Below are 19789 nucleotides of genomic sequence, written 5' to 3' on the forward strand. Positions count from 1 at the left end.
GGCTAAGGTGGGTGGATCACTTGAGGTCAGGAGTTCGAGACCAGCTTGGCCAACGTGATGAAACCCCATCTCTACTAAAAATACAAAAAATTAGCTGGGCATGGTGGTGCGTGCCTGTAATCCCAGTTACTTGAGAGGCTGAGGCAGGAGAATTGCTTGAACCCTGGAAGTGGAGGTTGCAGTGAGCTGAGATTGCAGCACTGCACTCCAGCCTGGGCGACACAGCAAGACTCCATCTCAAAAAGAAAAAAAGAAGAAGAAAGAAGAAACCAAGGAAATTCCTGGCAGAGATTCAGGTGGAGAATTTTTTTTTTTTTTTTTATACATGGTCTCTCTCTGTGGCCCAGGCTGGAGTAGTGCAGTATGATGTCGGCTCACTGCAACCTCCGCCTCCTGGATTCAAATGATTCTTGTGCCTCAGCCTCCTGAGTAGCTGGGATTACAGACATGCACCCTACCATGCCTGGCTAATTTTTGTATTTTTAGTCGAGTCAGGATTTCACCATGCTGGCCAGGGTGGTCTTAAACTCCTGGCCTCATGTGATCCACCTGCCTCAGCCTCCCAAACTGCTGGGATTACAGATGTGAGCCACCACGCCTGGCCAAGTGGAGGATGTTAAGGAAAGACAGATAGGAGGCGGCAGCAACGCGGAGGAAATGGGAGTGAATCGAGAGCTTAGTGACCAACATGAGCCTCCTCAACAAGCCCAAGAGTGAGATGACCCCAGAGGAGCTGCAGACGTGAGAGGAGCAGAAATTTAACACGGGGCCAATCTCTGTGCTCACTCAGTCCGTCAAGAACAACACCCAAGTGCTCAATTGCCGCAACAATAGGAAACTCCTGGGCCACGTGAAGGCCTTCGACAGGCGCTGCAGCATGGTGCTGGAGAACGTGAAGGAGATGTGGACGGAGGTACCCAAGAGCGGCAAGGGCAAGAAGTCCAAGCCAGTCAACGAAGACCGCTACATCTCCAAGATGTTCCTGCGCAGGGACTCAGTCATCGTGATCCTGCGGAACCCGCTCATCACCGGCAAGTAGGAGCCACCTATCCCTATCGGTCAACAGAACTCACTCCCCTGTCCTATGGAGACCGCTGCTGCTGGTGTTGAGAATAATAAAGCTCTGTGTTTTTTTCTAAAAAAAAAAAAAAAAAAGAAAAAAAGAAAGAAAAAAGAAACACAGACATCCTAAAAGTGATGGGAGACACAGAAGTGCAAAGATGGAACACTTGTTGAGCACCGGGGTGCACCCGTCCCCACTGCTGTGCTGGGGACACCAGGGCCAAAATGTGTGGGATCATTCACTCTTTCCTTTGCACCTCAAATCAGCCTTGCTGCCAACACTTATTCAGAATGTGTCTACTTCTCACCCACTCCTTGGCCAGCTCCCCTCATTCCCAGCCAGGACTGGCTGCATTCACCTCTGCCCTGGTCCCTCCTCCTGTTTTCAAGCCCAGTCTTCCTTCAACGGCCACCAGGGGGAGCTTGGGAACACCTAAATGAGGTCCAGTCCTCCCTCTGCTCAGAACCTTCTATGGATCCCACCTTACTCGGCAAAATCCAAAGTCCTCACTGCAGCTCACAGGTCCTGTCCCATGCTTCCCCATTCCCCCACATTCATTCCACTCCAGCCATAATGGCTTCCTCACTGTTCCCTAAAAATCTGAGACACAGGCCAGCACTTTAGGAGGCTGAGGCAGGTGGATCACTGGAGGTCAGGAGATCTCCACCAGCCTGGCCAACATGGTAAAACTCCGTCTCTACTAAAAATACAAAAATTAGCCAGGCATAGTGGTAGGTGCCTGAAATCCCAGCTACTTGGGAGGCTGAGGGAGGAGAATCACTTAAGCCCAGGAGTCGGAGGTTGCAGTGGGCTGAGATCTCGCCACTGCACTCCAGCCTAGGCAACAGAGGTAGACTCCATCTAAAAAAAAAAAAAAAAAAAAAAAAAACTCAGACACAGTCCTGCCTCAGTGCCTTTGCACAGGCTGTTTCTCCAGCCCAGATTGGCAGCGGCTCCTCCTTCCCTCCTTCAGGCCTCTGCTCAAATGTCACCACCACAGAGAAACCTCCCCTGATCAACTCAGCCAAAATTTCAAATTTCAACCTTAACACTTTTTTTTTTTTTGAGATGAGGTTTTGCCCAGGCTGGAGTGCAATGGGGCCATCTTGGCTCACTGCAACCTCTGCCTCCCAGGTTCAAGTGATTCTCCTGCCTCAGCCTTCCAAGTAGCTGTGATTACAGGCACCTGCCACCATGCCGATCTAATTTTGCATTTATTCATTTATTTATTTATTGAGACAGAATCTCGCTCTGTTGCCAGGTGCCAGGCTGGAGTACAGTGGTGTGATCTCGGCTCACAGCAACCTCCACCTCCTGGGTTCAAGAGATTCTCCTGCCTTAGCCTCCTGAGTAGCTGGGACTACAGGCGTGCGCCACCACACCCAGCTGATTTTTTATATTTTTAGTAGAGATGGTTTCACCATGTTGGCCAGGATGGTCTTGATCTCCTGATCTTGTGATCCACCCGCCTCAGCCTCCCAAAGTGCTGGGATTACAGGTATAAGCCACCACACTCGGCCTTATTTATTTATATTTTAGGAGGGAGCCTCACTCTGTCACCCAGGCTGGAGTAGAGTGGCGCGATCTTGGCTCATTGCAACTTCTGCCTCCTGGGTTCAAGGGATTCTCCTGCCTCAGCCGCCCAAGTAGCTGTGATTAGAGGTACGTGCCACCATGCCTGGCAAATTTTTGCATTTTTTATAGTAATGGGGTCTCCCTATGTTGTCAAGGATAGTCTGTAACTCCTAGCTTAAGAGATCCTCCCACTTTGGCCTCCCAAAATGCTGAGATTACAGACAAGAGCCACTATGCCTGACTGGAAGCTTGTCTTCTTACATTTTTGTTTTGCTTTGTTTTGTTTTTGAGACAGGGTCTCACTCTGTTGCCTAAGCTGGAGTGCAGTGGCGTGACCGTGCTTCACTGCAACTTCTGCCTCCAGGGTTCAAGCAATTAATTCTCCTGCCTCAGCCTCCCGGGTAGCTAGGACTACAGGCGCCCACCATCAAGCCCGGCTAATTTTTTGTAGTTTTAGTAGAGACAGGGTTTCACCATGCTGGCCAGGCTGGTCTCAAACTCCTGGCCTCAAGTGATCCACCCACCTCAGACTCCCAAAGTACTGGGATTACGGGCGCTTGGCAGGCCTAGCAGATTTCAAACTTATCTCTTAGTCAAGAGACTAAGAAAAGTCTTATGCTGACTCTCCACAAGCTGACCTAAAGAGGGGAGCAGGGGGCTCCTATCCTCTCTCCCTCTCCACTTGCACCCAGTCAGAGCAGAGCCTGAAATCTACCCACCAGTCTAACCCCAAAGACTATTCAATGGAGAAAGAACTGTCTTTTCAAAACGATGGTGCTGGGAAAACTGAAGGAGCTGCATACAAAAATTAACTCAAGGCCAGGCAGTGTGGCTCACACCTATAAATCCTAGCACTTTGTGAGGCCATGGCAGGTGGTTCACTTGAGGTCAGGAGTTCGAGACCAGTTTGACCTACATAGTGAAACCCTATGTCTACTGAAATACAAAAATTAGCTGAGTGTGGTGATGGGCACCTGTAATCCCAGCTCCTCGGTAGGCTGAGGCAAGAGAATCGCTTGAACCCAGGAGGTGGAGGTTGCAGTGAGCCAAGATGGTGCCACTGTACTCCAGCCTGGGCGACAGAGCAAGACTCCCTTTCAGAAAAATAAAAAATAATTAACTCAAGATGAATCAAATACCTAAACATAAGAGCCAAAACTATAAAACTCTTAGCAGCTTCACAACCTTAGATTTGACAATGATTTCTGGGCTTTGACACCAAAGCAACAATAACAAGTGGACTTCATCAAAATGAAAGACTTTTGTGTATCAACAGGCACTATTCTGGCCATGTCTAGAATCCCGGTGATTTGGGAGGCCGAGGTGGGAGGATGGCTTGAGGCCAGGAGCTTGCTGCCAGCCTGGGCAATATAGGGAGACCCCATCTCTTTAAAAACCTTTTTTAATTAGCCAGGCATGGCAGTGTGTGCCTGTAGTCCCAGATACTGGGAGGCTAAGGCTGGAGGATCACTTGAACCTGGGAAGTTTGAGGCTATAGTAAGCTGTAATCACACCACTGCACTCCAGCCTGGACGACAAAGGGAGATCTTGTTTCAAAAATAAATAGGCCAGGCGCAGTGGCTCATGCCTGTAATTCCAGCACTTTGGGAGGCCGAGGTGGACAGATCACTCTAGTCTAGAAGTTTGAAACCAGCCTGGGCATCATGGTAAAACCCCATCTCAACCAAAAAATACAACAAAAAAATTAGCCAGGCATGGTGGTTCACGCCTGTAATCCCAGCTACTAGGGAGGCTGAGGTGGGAGAATCACTTAAACCTGTGAGGCAGAGATTGCAGTGAGCCAAGATCGCACCACTGCACACTAGCCTGGGTGACAGAGTGAAACCCTGGCTCAAAAAAAAAAAAACCCTCGCAGGTTCAAGCAATTCTCCTGCCTCAGCCTCCCGAGTAGCTGAGATTACAGGTGCGTGCCACCACACCCAGCTAATTTTTGTATTTTTTAGTAGAGACGGGGTTTCACCATATTGGCCAGGCTGGTCTCAATCTCCTGACTTTGTGATCCGCCCACCTGGGCCTCCCAAAGTGCTGGGATTACAGGTGTGAGCCACTGCGCCCGGCCATAACTGGCCTTTACCCGTGTCCTGTTTCCCAATTGCTCTCCCTTCCAGACAGCTGGTCTCTTCACTCCAAGAGAAGGGACTATGCAGCCAGGGGGCACTCCTACCTCCATCCACCCATCTGTCAGTCTCTGACCTGCCTCCTGGGCCTCAGATTGGAGCTCTAGAGAGACGCCTTGTTGAGGGCCTGGACTCTTCGCATCCCTGAGGTGACATCACCTTCTCTCCCACCTGCTGCACTCTCTGCTCTGCTGAGTAGGTCTCTCTGCTGCTCCGATTCCTCTCAACTCAGAAACAATCCATTCCTACCTGGTGTTGAGAGAACAACTGTAACACCAATCAAAAATGTCTGTAGGCCAGGGGCAGTGGCTCACGCCTGTAATCCCAGCACTTTGGGAGGCTGAGGCAGGCGGATCACGAGGTCAGGAGTTTGAGACCAGCTTGGCCAACATGGTGAAACCCTATCTCTACTAAAAATACAAAAATTAGTGCTCGCTTCGGCAACACATATACTAAAATTGGAACGATACAGAGAAGATTAGCATGGCCCCTGCGCAAGGATGACACGCAAATTCGTGAAGCGTTCCATAAAAAAAAAAAAAAATACAAAAATTAGCCAGGTGTGGTGGCATGTGCCTGTAGTCCCAGCTACTCGGGAGGCTGAGGCAGGAGAATTGCTTGGGCCTGGGAGATGGAGGTTGCATTGAGCTGAGATTGTGCCACTGCACTCGACCCTAGCCGACAGAGCAAGACTCTGTCTCAAAAAAGAAACAAACAAAAAACCCTTAAAACAAACAAACATATAGAATTACCATACAACCCAGCAATCACATTCTTACGTCTATCCCCAAAAGTATTGAAAGCAGGGATCTCAAACAGATACATGGACACCCGTGTTCACAGCGGCATAATTCATAATGGCCAAAAGGTAAAAGCGACCGATGTGTCCATCAACAGATGAATGAATCAATAAAATGTGTTACATCCATTCAATGAAATATAATTCCGCCTTTAAAAGGGAAAAATGGCTGAGCGAGGTGGCTCACACCTGTAATCCCAGCACTTTGGGAGGCTGAGGCAGGCAGATCACCTGAGGTCGGGGGTTTGAGACCAGCCTGACCAACATGGAGAAACCCCATCTCTACTAAAATTACAAAATTAGCCGGGTGTGGTGGTGCATGCCTGTAATCCCAGCTACTCAGGACACCGAAGCAGGAGAATTGCTTGAACCTGGGAGGTGGAGGTCGTGGTGAGCCGATATCACGCCATTGTACTTCAGCCTGGGCAACAAGAGCAAAACTCCGTCTCAAAAAAAAAAAAAAAAAAAAAAGGAAGAAAATTCTGACACAGGCTGCACCATGGATGAACCTTGAAAACCTTATGCTCAGTGAAATAAGCCAGTCAGAAAAAGATAAATGGTGAAATAGTGCACAGGAAATTCCACTTATATGAATCCCTGGAGTACTTAAACTCAGAGACAAAGAAGAGTAGGCGCCAGGGGCTGGGGAGATACAGAAATGCTGTGTTTGTGCTTAAAGTTTCAGTCTGAGAACATTAAAAAGTCCTGGCTGGGCGTGGTGGCTCACGCCTGTAATCCCAGCACTTTGGGAGGCTGAGGCGGGTGGATCACGAGGTCAGGAGTTGGAGACCATCCTGGCCAACATGGTGAAACTCTGTCTCTACTAAAAATACAAAAATTAGCTGGGTGTGGTGGTGCATGCCTGTAATCCCAGCTATTCGGGAGGCTGAGGCACAAGAATCACTTGAACCCAGGAGGCAGAGTTTGCAGTGAGCTGAGATCGTGCCACTATACTCCAGCCTGGATTAATACAGTGAGACCCTATCTAAAAAAAAAAAAATGAAAACAATGGGTAAAATGGTAAATCTTGTGATGTATATTTTACCACAAACAAAGAACTTCATAGAATGTAAACTTAAAGGGGTAGGTTTTACTATACGTTAATTTTTTCAAGTAAATTTTAAAAAACACTCTTGGCTGGGCATGGTGGCTCATGCCTGTAATCCCAGCACTTTGGGAGGCCAAGGCAGGCTGATCACAAGGTCAGGAGATTGAGACTAGCCTGACCAACATGGTAAAATCCCGTCTCTACTAAAGATACAAAAATTAGGGCATGGTCGCATGCACCTGTAATCCCAGCTACTTGGGAGGCTGAGGCAAGAGAATTGCTTGAATTAAATCTGGGAGGCAGAGGTTGCAGTGAGCCAAGATCACACCACTGCATTCTAGCCTGGGCGACAGAGCAAGACTCCATCTCAAAAAACATAAAACAAAAAAAACACTCTTAAGGTGAGATACTCATAGATCATCAGCTTGAGCCTTTGATGATAATGTCCATTTATTTATTTATTTATTTATTTTTGAGACAGACTATCGCTCTGTCATATAGGCTAGAGTGCAGTGATGTGATCTCAGCTCACTGCAACCTCTGCCTCCCAGGCTCAAGCAATTCTCTTGCCTTAGTCTCTCAAGTAGCTGGGGCTACAGGTGCATGCCACCACGCCCGGTTAATTTTCGTACTTTTAGCAGAAATGGGTTTCACCATGTTGACCAGGATGGTCTCGATCTCTTGACCTCAGGTGATCTACCTGCCTCAGCCTCCGAAAGTGCTGGGATTATAGGCTTGAGCCACCGCACCCAGCCGATAATGTTCATTTATTTTTTTATTTTTATTTTTGAGATGCAGTTTCACTGTGTTGCCCAGGCTGGAGTGCAATGGTGCAATCTTGACTCATTGCAACTTCCGCCTCCCAGGTTGAAGCAATTCTCTGCCTCAGCCTCCCATGTAGCTGGGATTACAGGCACACACCACCATGCCCTGCTAATTTTGTATTTTTAGTAGAGACGGGGTTTCACTGTCTTGGCCAGGCTGGTCTTGAACTCCTGACCTTGAGATCCACCCACCTCGACCTCCCAAAGTGCTAGGATTACAGGCATGAGTCACCACACCTGGCCGATGATGTCCATTTATTGAGCACCTGCTGTGTCCTGGATGCCAGATTAGATCCTTTCAGGCATAAAGTAATAATAACAAGACATTATATTGAGTGCTTGCTGTGTGCCTGGCACTATGAAAGTGGTTTATACACATTAACCCTTAGAGGGCTCCAACCCACTCTATAAATTAACATATAGTAGGTCCTCTTAACATTCCCATGCCTAAGGAGACAAGGGGTTGGTGGCTTCACTGTCTGAGAACCATGTGCTGTCTCTAAGGCCCAGGGTAGATTTTTTTCAGCTCCAGAGAAGGGGAGAAGAACATAGCTACACATAGAGGATGCCTCACCTCCAACTCCCCGGCCCAGGAATTTAAGCCGCAGTTTAGGAAGGTGAGACCCTGTTCCCAACCGGGTACCCTGCTAGCATCCCAGCAGATCCACCAGCCCCAAGGGACTCAGCTCACGTCATCAGGAGCCCAGAGGCCTGGATGGGAAGAGGACGCTCCCTGGGGCCCTGCTGTTTGTGCTGTTTGTGCTTCAGGAGCCGATGTCCCCTGGGCTGTGAAAGGACAGAGGGGAGGAGACAGGACTACAGAACTGCTGCCTCAGAGATAGTGGGGATCGGGAGAGCCAGGGCCTGCTATGCCCCAGAATCAGACCCCTGAGCCATGGACAGTCACCCTCCCTGGCTTGCCACTGACTGCTCAGGGTGGACCAAAGTTAGGCCAGAGGCCACTCCAGCGACATCTCCATGGGCTCCAAGGCTGGAACCCAGAAACAGGGGTAGCTGGCAGCCTTACATCACAGCCACATGCCCAGACACTCCACTGGAGGTGAAATGACCTGCTAAGACTCCCCCTTAGGAAGGCTAATCATTTGTGTGTGGGGTGTGTGTGTGTGTGTGTGTGTGTGTGTGTGTGTGTGGTGTGTGTGTTGATACAGGGTCTTGCTCTGTCACCCAGGCTGCAGTGCAGCCATGCAATCATGGCTCACTGCAGCCTCCACCTCCCAGGCTCAAGGTATCCTCCCACCTCAGCCTCCCGAATAGCTGGGACCACAGGCGCACACCACCACACCCAGCTAGTTTTTTTATTTTTTTTTAGCAGAGACAGGGTTTCACCATGTTGCCCAAGCTGGTCTTGAACTCCTAGACTCAAGAAATCTGCCTCCCAAAGTCTCACCCTCCCAAAGTGCTGGGATTATAGGCGTGACCACTGCACCTGGCCTCAGGCTGACCATTTGTTGACGCTTTTTTTTTTTTTCTGAGACACAGTCTCGCTCTGTCACCTGGGCTGGAGTGCAGTGGCACAATCTCAGCTCACTGCAACCTCTGCCTCCTGGGTTCAAGCGATTCTCCTGCCTCAGCCGCCTGAATAGCTGGGATTACAGGCATCCACCCTCATGCCCAGCTAATTTTTGCATTTTTAGTAGAGACGGGGTTTCACCAGGTGATGCTCTCATATGAAGTTGCTACCTGATTCCCCCTCTAAGCGGCCCCTAGGCCTGCCCACCAGGGCTCTGGGGAGCATGAAATTGGGCCTGTTGAGGACTGTGCAGTCCAGGGACAGTCTAGGCCTTGGGGATGGCTACTGCAGGGACTGATGGGAAACAAACAAGTTGGGAGGGGGGCAGGGGAAAGAAACACATTGGTACAGATTATAATAACAGGAACTATGGCCAGGCTCAGTGGCTCATGCCTGTTGGAGGATCGCTTGAGCCTGGGAAGCAGAGATTGCAGTGAGCAGAGATGGTACCACTGCACCCTAGCCTAGGTGATAGATGGGGACTTTGTCTTAAAAAAAAAAAAAAAAAAGGAAGGCCGGGCACAGTGGCTCACACCTCTAATCCCAGCACTTTGGTAGGAGGCAGAGGCAGGCAGAGCACTTGAGGTCAGGAGTTCAAGACCAGCCTGACCAACATGGAGAAACCCCATCTCTACTAAAAATACAAAAATTAGCCAGGCATGGTGTTGGGCACCTGCAATCCCAGCTACTCGGGAGGCTGAGGCATGAGAATTGCTTGAACCCAAGAGGCAGAAGTCGCAGTGAGCCGAGATCGTGACACGGCACTCCAGCCTGGGTGACAGAGTGAGACTCCGTCTCAAAAAAAAACCACTTAAGTGAAGGCCACACACTAGGCATTGTGCTATACTATAACATGCATTCACGATCCATTTTCCAGACAAAGAAACTGAGGCTGGGTGCAGTGGCTCACGCCTGTAACCCCAGCACTTTGGGAGACTGAGGCAGGTGGATCACTTGGGCCCAGGAGTTCGAGATCAGCCTGGCCACCATAGAGATACCTCATCTCTACTAAAAATACAAAAAAATTAGCTGGGCCATGGTGGCGTACACCTGTAATCCCACCTATTTGGGAGGCTGAAGCACGAGAATTGCTTGAACCTGAGAGGCAGAGGTTGCAGTGAGGCAAGATTTTTCCACAGAGCTCCAGCCTGGGTGACACAGTGAGACCCTGTCTCAAAAAAAAAAAGGAAAGAAACTCAGGCTCAGAAAGGATGAATACCATGGTTATTAGTAGTAGAGAATGGATTTCTTTTAAAATTTATTTATTTTGTAGAGACTGGGGTTTTGCCATGTTGCCCAGGTTGGTCTCGAACTCCTGGGCTCAAGCCAAAAACATTCTCCTGCCTCAGCCTCCCTAAGTGTTGGGATTACAGGCGTGAGCCACTACACCAAGACTAGAACGTGGATTTGAACCCGAGCAGCTGAGCTACAAAGTTGCGTCGAGAGTCTTCCCACGGGGTACACACAGCAGGCAGGCCTGGTGTCTACGCTGCTCCCTGAGCTTTTCCACCTGACTCACTTGTAGGTGGTGCCAGGCAGCCTTTATGGAAAGACCTGGCATTTGCTTTGTGAAGGTCACACAGAGGTTGAAGGCGGGTGCTGGTGTATGTCTCCCAGGCAGGCACATGGTGCCAGGTGACACAGCTGTCTGGGGGGCTGAGTTTGCAAGAAGGGATGGGGTATGTAAGAGTCTGGGGGAGGGGAAGGTCTGTGTGCCCCGGGCACTGCACATAGACATCTCTGTGGCATCGCACGTCTGCGTGTGTGAGCAGGGGCTGGGTGTTCATGGGTGTCTGTCTGCATCTCTGTGTATTTCTGAGTCTGGGTGACTTCATGAGACTGTCGCACTAATACTGTGACAGTCCCTGACCCCTGTGTGGGCATGAGGTGCGTTCCTGTGTGTATCTGGTGCAGGTGGGAGTCCAGCTTGCAGGAACATGCGTGAGCTCTGGGTGTGTATTTTGGCGAGAGTGTGTCTCACTCTCACCCCTCACTGTGGGGGAACGCAGTGTAGACACAGATGTGCAAGGGGTGGGCCAGGGTTGCTGTGGTCTGTGTGCCACCTGTGTATGGCCATGAGTCAACTGCAGGGTCCTCCTGGTGCGGCCAGGAGACCCACATTTAATACAGTAAACACCAGGTGACCCGGATTGCCCCATGTGTGGCCGTGTGTGTGTGTGTGTGTGTGTGTGTGTGTGTGTGTGTGTGTTAGAGACCATGGAGCAGGAGAGAGCAAGAACAAGGCTAGGAACCCCCGAGAATTCTGAGAACTTAAAGACCACCCACAGGCCCAGCTCAGTCCAGATTCTCAACACCCTCCAGGCTCCCAGAATCTGCCCTCCCCACCCCCATCCCAGCTTAGTTTTCAGCCTGGCCGCCCCAGCAGGAGAGGGGGTGGGGAAGGTAAGGCTGGAGACACTGAGCCAGGCAGGGACTTAGGGACCTGGTTCTAGGCCAGTGGCCTGGGAGTGGAGCCCAGGTGACGCTGGACACCCGTATTTGCAGCCAAAGTGAATGCTGGAAGCCCTGGTTTAGGGGCACAAAGAGGGTGCCGGGTCCTACCTTAGATAGGCAGGAATGGAGAAAGGACCTAGCACCCACTTTGGGGGCTGCCACCTTCAAGAGGCCCTCAGCAGCACCCCGGGCCTTTGGGGACAGGAAAGGCGGTAGGGCCCCAGCCAGATCCTGGACGCCACTTAGAGGACTCCCCCAAGTAGACTCAGCACCCCACCCCCAACCCCCAGCACAGCCAGTGCCCTCCGGTATTAAAAGGACTGACTGGCCATGGGCCACCCACCTGACAGTTCTGCCCAGAGGGTGCCGACGGGTGTCCTCATCGCTGAAGGAGAAGTGGGTCAGGGACTCGGGGCCCGTGGGGGGCAGTGCCAGGGCAGGGGGCCGGGGTCGGCCCCGGGGCGCTGCACCGGAGCGCATGCGAGCCAAGCGTCGTCGTCTGGGCTCGCATGGGGACGGCGGCAGGGCGGTGAGGCGCGCACTGCTGGCCAGGCCCAAGGTGTCTGCGGCCTCCACTGCCGGCACCGCCTCCACTACTCTGGTGACCTCCCCCTGGGACAAACTTGGGGGGTCAGGCGTTCCCGCGTCTGCACGGGGGAGGGGGGGCGCACAGGCACTCTGTACGTCTTCCCCTGCAGGGGTCCTGCGGAACTGGGCGCACACTCCCCCTCGCCCCCCTCCCCCCGTCCCCTCCCTCCCAGGCCTCTGGGGTGCCCCGGGGCTCCAGTTTCCCGGCTCCGGGCCCGCCCTCCTGCCACCGCCTCCGGCCCCGCCTTTTCCCCCCCTCCCTGCCCTGACGTGGAGCTGGGCCCGCGAGGTCTCTGATCGCCGTGCGCCCCCGGGTGACATAAACCCAGGGGAGGGGAAGGTGCAGCTGTGGAGAAGTGAGACAAAACAGAGACAGAATCTGAGACAGAAGTGGAGACAGAGACTCAGGACGTAGAGAGAGAGAGACCCGGAGAGAGGCAACAATTTCCCTACACACATCCTGCGGACCCCACGCGGGGCTCCCAAAGGCCCCAGCCCCTCCTCCTCTTCTGTCCCCGCCCCATTTTGTTCCCAGGGCCAGTCGCTGGGCCGGGTCCGGCCCCGCCATGCCCTCCTTCAGTCTGTGCCTCAAGTGCACAGAGAAAGTAGGTGGAAGACGGAAAGGCAGAGGACCCTGAGAAGCGCCCGTGCCCAACTCCGGGCTGCCAACCTCTGCCTCCAAGATACACCGACATTAGAAAGCCAGACCGGATGTGGCCTCGGGGCCTGTCACCCCCAGACTTCCCGCCCCCACAGCCCACCGCCCGTCTGCCCAGAAGGGAACTTCCATTTGCCCTCCGTGGCCCGGTGCAAGCAATGACACCGAGCCTCACCGCAAGGCCACCCCCAGAGGGCACGGCTGTCCCCATTTCACAGGCCCGTAGACTGAGGCTAACAGAACTGAACACATGACCCCAGGATGAACACAAGACCTGGACAGCAACTCGCCCTCACTCCTCCAAAGCGTGACCACAGCTTCAGGTTTGCACAGGAAGTGGGAGGGATGCAACATTTATTAAACGTCTAATGCATGCCCTATCAGAGGTCTCCACGGCAACCCTGGCGGGCAAAGATGACTTTGATTTCCGCTACGTGACAGAAGAGGAAAGTGAGGCTGGAGAGAGCGAGCCAAGAACCGCAGACCCCGGCGGTGGCCAGGGGTGACTCGAACCCACAGCCACTAGTGCTGCACTTACCCAGCCCCAGCCCATGCGTGGCGGCCCAAATCCTGGAAGCTGCGGAGAAGTCGAAGGCGCCTGCGGAAAGTTGGGGACGGGTTGGCGAAGAAAACGGGCGAGGAGGGCGGTGAACGCGGGCGGCGGGACGCGCGCGGGGCCAGGGGCTCGGGCAGGAACGCCTCATCCTCTGCCGCCACCACCGCCGGGAAGGCCACCAGCTGCAGCTCCGGGATGCGGCCTAGGCCGCGCGGCCCCGCCATGGCCGCGGGGCAGCCCCGCCTCGGCGGGCGCTGGGGAGCTGCGCCGCCCACCCTGCGAGGCCCACAAAGGCCGCCCGCCCAGCCCCGGGCCCGCGGGCCCCACCCCGCCCCGTCGCCTCGGCCCTTCCGGCTTCGCGCTGGGGCCGCCCCCAGGGCGGGGCGGGTCTGGGGCGCCCGCAAGGCTTCGGCGGGGACTCCCCTGCATTCCCCGCAGACCCCAAGGCCGCCCCGCATTGGCTCTGATGTCCTCACAATCGCCGGTCGCGTCCCCACAAACATCAGGGACACCTCCAAATCTCTGGGGACACTCCTGCAAACTCCCCGTGGAGTTGACAGGTCCCTCAAGCTCAGGAGCAGCCCCACAGTCCCTCAGAATGCTAAGCAGCACCCTCACTGTCCCTGAGACATCCACACACAAGAAGTCTAGGGGTACCCCCCAAATCCCTGGGCTTCTCAACACAACTTAGAGGTGTTCTGAGATGGCCTCATAGACCCTGGGGCACTCCTATAGCTCCCCAGATGTCCCCATATCCTACCAGTGTCTTCAATGTTTCTGAGACATGCCAAAGCCCCAGGACCCCAAGAATCCAGGGTGCACCCACAAATGCCAGGAACACCTCTGAATCTCTGGGGGTGCTCCTACAAACTCCCTGCCAGTGGTGCTCTGAGGGCCAGGGGGACCCTTCAGATCCCAGGCCCCCCGCCACAGTTCCTCAGATTCCTCCAGGGCCCCCCATCATCCCCGACTCTCATCATCCCATTGTGCATAGACCCTCCCAGAGCACCCCCAGCATCCCCCACACCCAGAGGGCCATTTTCATAGACCAAATATAGGTCCCCCCAAATCCTAGAGTCTTTCACAGACCCCAGGAACACCTCCACAGTCCCTCTGATGTCCTGTAATCCCTGAATGGCTCTATAGCATCCCTGAGATGCCCCTACAAGTGCTGAGACCCTAAGACAACCTCAGGAGCGCCATCAGACTCAGGGGATGCCCCAGTAATCATGGAGATGCCACCAAAATCTAGTGTGCCCCAACAGACCCCAGGGGCACAAATAGATAGATTCCTCTCCAGCTCCTAAGACAGTCTCAAACCCTAGGACAGACTCCCAAGATGTACCCACAGTCCTTGTGGATAACCTAGAATGCCACCCACAGTTCCTGAGATGTTTCTTAAAACTCTTAAAACACCCTTAGAAACTGGGCGTGGTGGCTCATGCCTGTAATCCCAGCACTTTGGGACGCAAAGGCAGAAGAATCACTTGAGCCTAGGAGTTCCAGACCAGCCTGGGCAACATGGTGAGACCCTCATCTCTACAAAAAATTACAAAAATTAGCCGGGCATAATGGCATGAGCCTGTGGTCCAGGCTACTCTGGAGGTTGAGGTGGGAGGATCACCTGAGCCAAGAGGTTGAGATTGCAGTGAGTTATGATGGTGCCACTGCACCATCTTTGAGACAGTGAGACCCTGTCTCAAGAAAACAAGAAAAAAAGAGGTGAATCTCTATTTTATTTCTTTTCTTTTCTTTCCTTTCCTTTTTTTTTTTTTTTTTTTTTTGAGATAGAGTCTCACTCTGTCGCCCAGGCTGGAGTGCAGTGGCATGATCTCAGCTTACTGCAACCTCCGCCTTCCAGGTTCAAGCGATTTTCCTGCCTCAGCCTCCTGAGTAACTGGGACCACAGGCACGTGCCACCACACCTGTCTAATTTTTTGTATTTTTAGTAGAGATGGGGTTTCACTGTTAGCCAGGATGGTCTCGATGTTCTGACCTTGGGATCCACCCACCTCAGCCTCCCAAAGTGTTGGGATTACAGGTGTGAGCCACTACACCTGGCTTCCTTTTTTTTTTTTTTTTTTTTGAGACAGTCTTGAACTGTCACCCAGACTGGAGTGCAGTAGCACAATCTTGGCTCACTGCAACCTCTGGTTCTGAGGTTCAAAGGATTCTTGTGCCTCAGCCTCCCGAGTAGCTGGGATTACAGGTGTGTGCCACAATGCCTAGCTAACTTTTTTGTATTTTTAATAGAAATAGGGGTTTCACCATGTTGGCCAGGCTGGTCTCGAACTCCTCAAGTGATCAACCTGTGTGAGCCATGGCACCCAGCCGTGATTCTCTATTTCCTGAGTTCACCTCTGTGAAGTATTTGTCTTTCTCTAGCACTGGCTCTGATGCCATGGGCCCTGGTCCTCACCGGGCTTCCGTGTGGCCTCTGGCACTTCTTAGCCATTTCATCTTGGGCTAGTCACTTTATTTCATTGAGCCTCAGTTTCTCCAGTTGTAAAATGGGTATAATACTACCACTCACCCCATGGATGGACACATAAAAGGCTCAAAAAAGTGTCTGAACCTAGTAAGCACTTACTTAATATGAGTTACAGTTATTATTTGACAAACATTTACTTAGGACTTATAATACACAAGCCACTATACTAGCCAGAGGTTACAGATGATGATGATAATGACGATGATGGTGATGATAGCAACTAACCCTTTAGAAAGCCTCCTGTGCGCCAGTGCCTCTAGCTATGATCGATCTCTCTCTCTCTGTCTCTCCCTCTTTTTGAGACAGGATCTCACTCTGTTATCCAGGCTGTAGTGCAGTGGCATAATCATAGCTCACTGCAGTCACAGCCTCCTGGAGTCAAGTGATCCTTCAACTTCAGCTTCCTGAGTAGCTGAGTAGCTGAGTAGCATGTGCGCCACCATGCTCGGCTTATTTTTGTTTGTTTGTTTGTTTTGGGTGGCAGTTTCACTCTTGTCGCCCAGGCTGAAGTGCAATGATGCGATCTCAGGTCACTGCAACCTCTGCCTCCCGGGTTCAAAGAATTCTCCTGCCTCAGGCTCCTGAGTAGCTGGGATTATAGGCACCTGCCACCACACCTAGCTCAGTTTTATATTTTTAGTAGAGATGGGGTTTTGTCATGTTGGCCAGGCTGGAACTCCAGACCTCAGGTGATCCGCCCACCTTGGCCTCCCAAAGTGCTAGGATTACAGGCATGAGCCACTACGCCCAGCCTGTGTGTATGTGTGTGTGTGTGTGTATTTTTTCTAGAGATGGGGCTTTCCCATGTTACCCAGAATGGTCTTGAACTCCTGGGCTCAAGCAATCCGCCTGCCTTGGCCTCCCAAAGTACTGGGATTACAGGCATGAGCCACCTAACCTGGTCTTATGATCTCATTTAATCCTTACAAAATAGATATCAAATACCTACCAGGTGATACTATTTTTTTTTTTTTTTTTTGTATTTTTGTTTTGGCAGGGTGTCAGTCTGTCACCCAGGCTGGAGTACAGTGGCATGATCATAGCTCACTGCAACCTCGACCTCCTGGTTCAAGTCATCCTCTGACGTCAGCCCCCCAAGTAGCTGAGACTACAGGTGCGTGCTATAACACCTGCCTAATTTTAAAACTTTTGTAGAAATGGGGACTTTGTATGTTGCCCAGTCTGGTCTCAAACTCCTGGCTTCAAGGGATCTTTCCACTTTGACATCTCAAAGTGTGGGATTATAGGCATGAGCCACCGCACCTGGCCCCAGTTGATATTATTGTCCCTATTGTTTTTTTTTTTAAAGACAGGGTCTCACTCTGTCACCCAGGCTGCAGTGCAGTGACATGATAGTGGTTCACTGCAACCTCCACCTCCCAGGCTCAAGTGATTTGCCCCCTCTCAGCCTCCCATAGTGTGCTGGGCATGAGCCGCTGTACCCGTCCCAGAGTTGCAGTTCTGTTCACTGACCAGCTAAGGCTTCAATGCCCTTAGCTTCCCTGAATTGTTCTGCCAATTCATCACATCAGCCCTTAGGAATATGGTTCTTACTAGGCCCATTTCAAAGGAGGGGAAGCTGAGGCCCAGAGAGAAGAAGTGACTTGGCCAAGGTCTCCCAGCCTAGGAAGATCAGAGTTGGATTATGGACCCAGCTTGTTGGCTTCAGAGACAGGAATTTTAGCCATGAGGCTACACAAGCCCTTCATGGATGAGTTCCCTTCCTAGGAAGCCAGATGTAAACTGAGGCCTAAAGCCAACCTTGATCATGGCCTCATGATCTAGTAGGCCTTACATGAGCTGCCTGTCACCTCCCTGCCTCCTTTTCTTCCACTCCCTCCTCGCTCTCTGCCTCAGGCACACTTGCCTCCAACGTATCAGACACATTCCCACCATAGGACCTCTGCACTGACTCTTCCCTCTGGTTGGCACCCTTTTCCATCAGACGCCCACATAGCATCCTCCCTCATTTTATTTGGGTCGCTGTTCAAATGTCACCTCCTCAGAGAGGTCTTCCCTGACCTCAGGATCCCTCTTTTTTTTCATATCCTGTGTGATCATCTTAAATTATCATACAGCTTTACTTACTATTTTTTTTTTTTATATATAGTCTCGCTCTGTCACCCAGGGTGGACGCAGTGGTGTGATCTCAGCTCACTGCAACCTCTGCTTCCTGGGTTCATGCAATCCTCCCATCTCAGCCTCCCAAGTAGCTTGGATTGCAGGTGTGTGTCCAGTTAATTTTTGTATTTTTAGTAGAGACAGGGTTTTGCATTGTGTCGGCCAGGCTGGTCTCGAAATTCTGGCCTCAAGTGATCCACCGGCCTCGGCCTCCTAAAGTGCTGGGATTACAGGCGTGAGCCACCACGCCCAGCCCCCCGCCCCCTTTTTTTTTTAAGACAGGGTCTTACTCTCTCACCTGGACTGAAGTGCAGTTGCTGGACCTCGGCTCACTCCAACCTCAGCCTCCCAGGCTGAAGCGATTCTCCTGACTCAGCCTCCCAAGTAGCTGGGATCACAGGCGCCCACCACCACGTCCGGCCAATTTTTGTATTTTTAGTAGAGATAGGGTTTCACCATGTTGGCCAGGCTGGTCTCGATCTCCTGACCTCAAATGATCCACCTGCCTCGGCTTCCCAAAGTGCTGGGAGCACAGGCATGAACCCAAGCCGGGCAGATTTGAACTCTTCATACTCTACAGTGAAGAGTGGGCTCAGATGCCCTCAAAATTCTGTCCTCACCCTGCCAGACTGTGGCTCTCCCAGGCCCAAAGCCCCAGTTTCTCTAAAGTCGTAAGAACCTGCAGTCAATCTGTTACCAATAAAATATGGACACCCTCCCCACCATCCGGGTTTGCGGTTTGGGGGATGCCCCCTTTCTCTCTGCTGATGTCATTTGAGGAAGGACTTTCTCAGAACACCAGCTCCCGGCTGCCCAGCGCCTACGTCAAACATATCAGCCTCACCACAGCCCTGGGGGTGGGCAGTTCTTATTTTTCAGCCTGACTTGACTGATGAGGAAACGAAGGCTCAGAGAGGTACAATCGCTGGCCCCAAGTCACACAGCGAGTCAGCGGCCATGTGAATGTCACCGAGCAGTCTGGAGTGGAGGAGATCTGATTTTTAACTCCTATTCTGCCCTTCCTCGCTGTGTGACCTTGGGCAAGTACTATGGTCTCTGTTTCCCGGGCAAACGTGCAAAGCCAAGGATGCTACGGTTCCTCGGCCTGCCAGGCAAGCGAGCGGAGGTGGGACGGGAACTCCACGGACGCAACTTTTCAGCCTGGTTCCTCCCTGTCCTCCAGGCGGCAGTCCCTGCAGCGCGTGGCAGCGGGTGGCACCTGAGGACAGCGGCCTGGTCCCAAGCCCGGGAGGATGAGGACCCCACTCGCAGCCTGCGGTCAGCCGGCCTGGCGCCTGCCCTCCACGATGCTCAATAAACATGAAATAATAATACGGGGTGCCGCGACGGCGGCGGCGACTTTGCTCTGCTCCGGGACTGGCATCTCTGGGGCAGGTCCGCGCTCGGAGCGCACACTTAGGCTGTGCCTTCCCCGTTGTCCGGCAGAGGGCGCGCGGGAAGACCCGCTCCCAACCCACATCCAGGTACTTGGGACCGTCAGGGACAAGGGGGAGGCGAGGACCCAAGTGGAGACAGAAACTAGAGACCAAAGACCCTAGCTGTCTGCCTCCACCTGCTCCTGGGGCCACGCTGTGGCCCCACCTTGATGGGGAGAGTTTTAGGGCCCAGGGCAGGGGAACGCGGGGCCTGTATGTTGGCCCCATCCCCGGTTCAGACAGTTCCCCACCCCCCATCACCAAAGTCCTCCTCTTCCTCCCTCTCCATCTGCCTCTTGACAGATCGTGGCTGTGCCGTGACTCAGCCGTCTCATACATCCTCAGGTCTGGAAGGGAGGTTTGGATGACATCTCGGATAGTGGGGGGGCAGTGCCCTCTCTCTGGGGATTCCTTTGACCCAAATGGGGGAGCTGGCTGGACTCTTTTTGTGGTAGCTGGATGGACACCAATGTGGGGAGCACTGAATCCTGTGTGTGCCCTGGTAAA

General features: G+C 52.5%; 1 protein-coding gene, 1 non-coding gene and 1 pseudogene across 6 annotated transcripts in view; 2 read left to right on the top strand and 1 right to left on the bottom strand.

Annotated features, from left to right (window-relative positions):
• Positions 1-19789, bottom strand: part of PDE4A (phosphodiesterase 4A) — a 43150-nt gene that overhangs the window by 19810 nt on the left and 3551 nt on the right. The window contains exon 1 of one of the 5 annotated variants that reach the window (XM_064381882.1): positions 18145-18962. The exons of 1 other annotated variant lie outside the window; for it this stretch is intronic. Coding sequence is in view for 2 of the 4 variants with exons in the window: in XM_021676653.2 (XP_021532328.2) it covers positions 13217-13458 (242 nt within the window). In the remaining 2 variants the exon portion in view is untranslated. Of the gene's footprint in view, positions 1-4852; positions 5156-11775; positions 11913-13216; positions 13459-18144; positions 18963-19789 lie in introns of those variants that run through there. 3 more of the 5 variants (XM_021676653.2, XM_012435975.3, XM_012435976.3) reach the window with 3 other exon arrangements.
• Positions 689-1039, top strand: LOC135276796 (small nuclear ribonucleoprotein Sm D2-like; annotated as a pseudogene).
• LOC135276840 (U6 spliceosomal RNA) lies at positions 5205-5311 on the top strand. Its single transcript, XR_010344398.1, has one exon. It is a non-coding gene; the product is annotated as a U6 spliceosomal RNA (small nuclear RNA).

Source organism: Aotus nancymaae, unplaced genomic scaffold (genome assembly GCF_030222135.1).
Source record: "Aotus nancymaae isolate 86718 unplaced genomic scaffold, 86718_ANA_hifiasm-v0.15.2.pri h1tg000028l, whole genome shotgun sequence".
Classification (NCBI taxonomy): Eukaryota; Metazoa; Chordata; class Mammalia; order Primates; family Aotidae; genus Aotus; species Aotus nancymaae.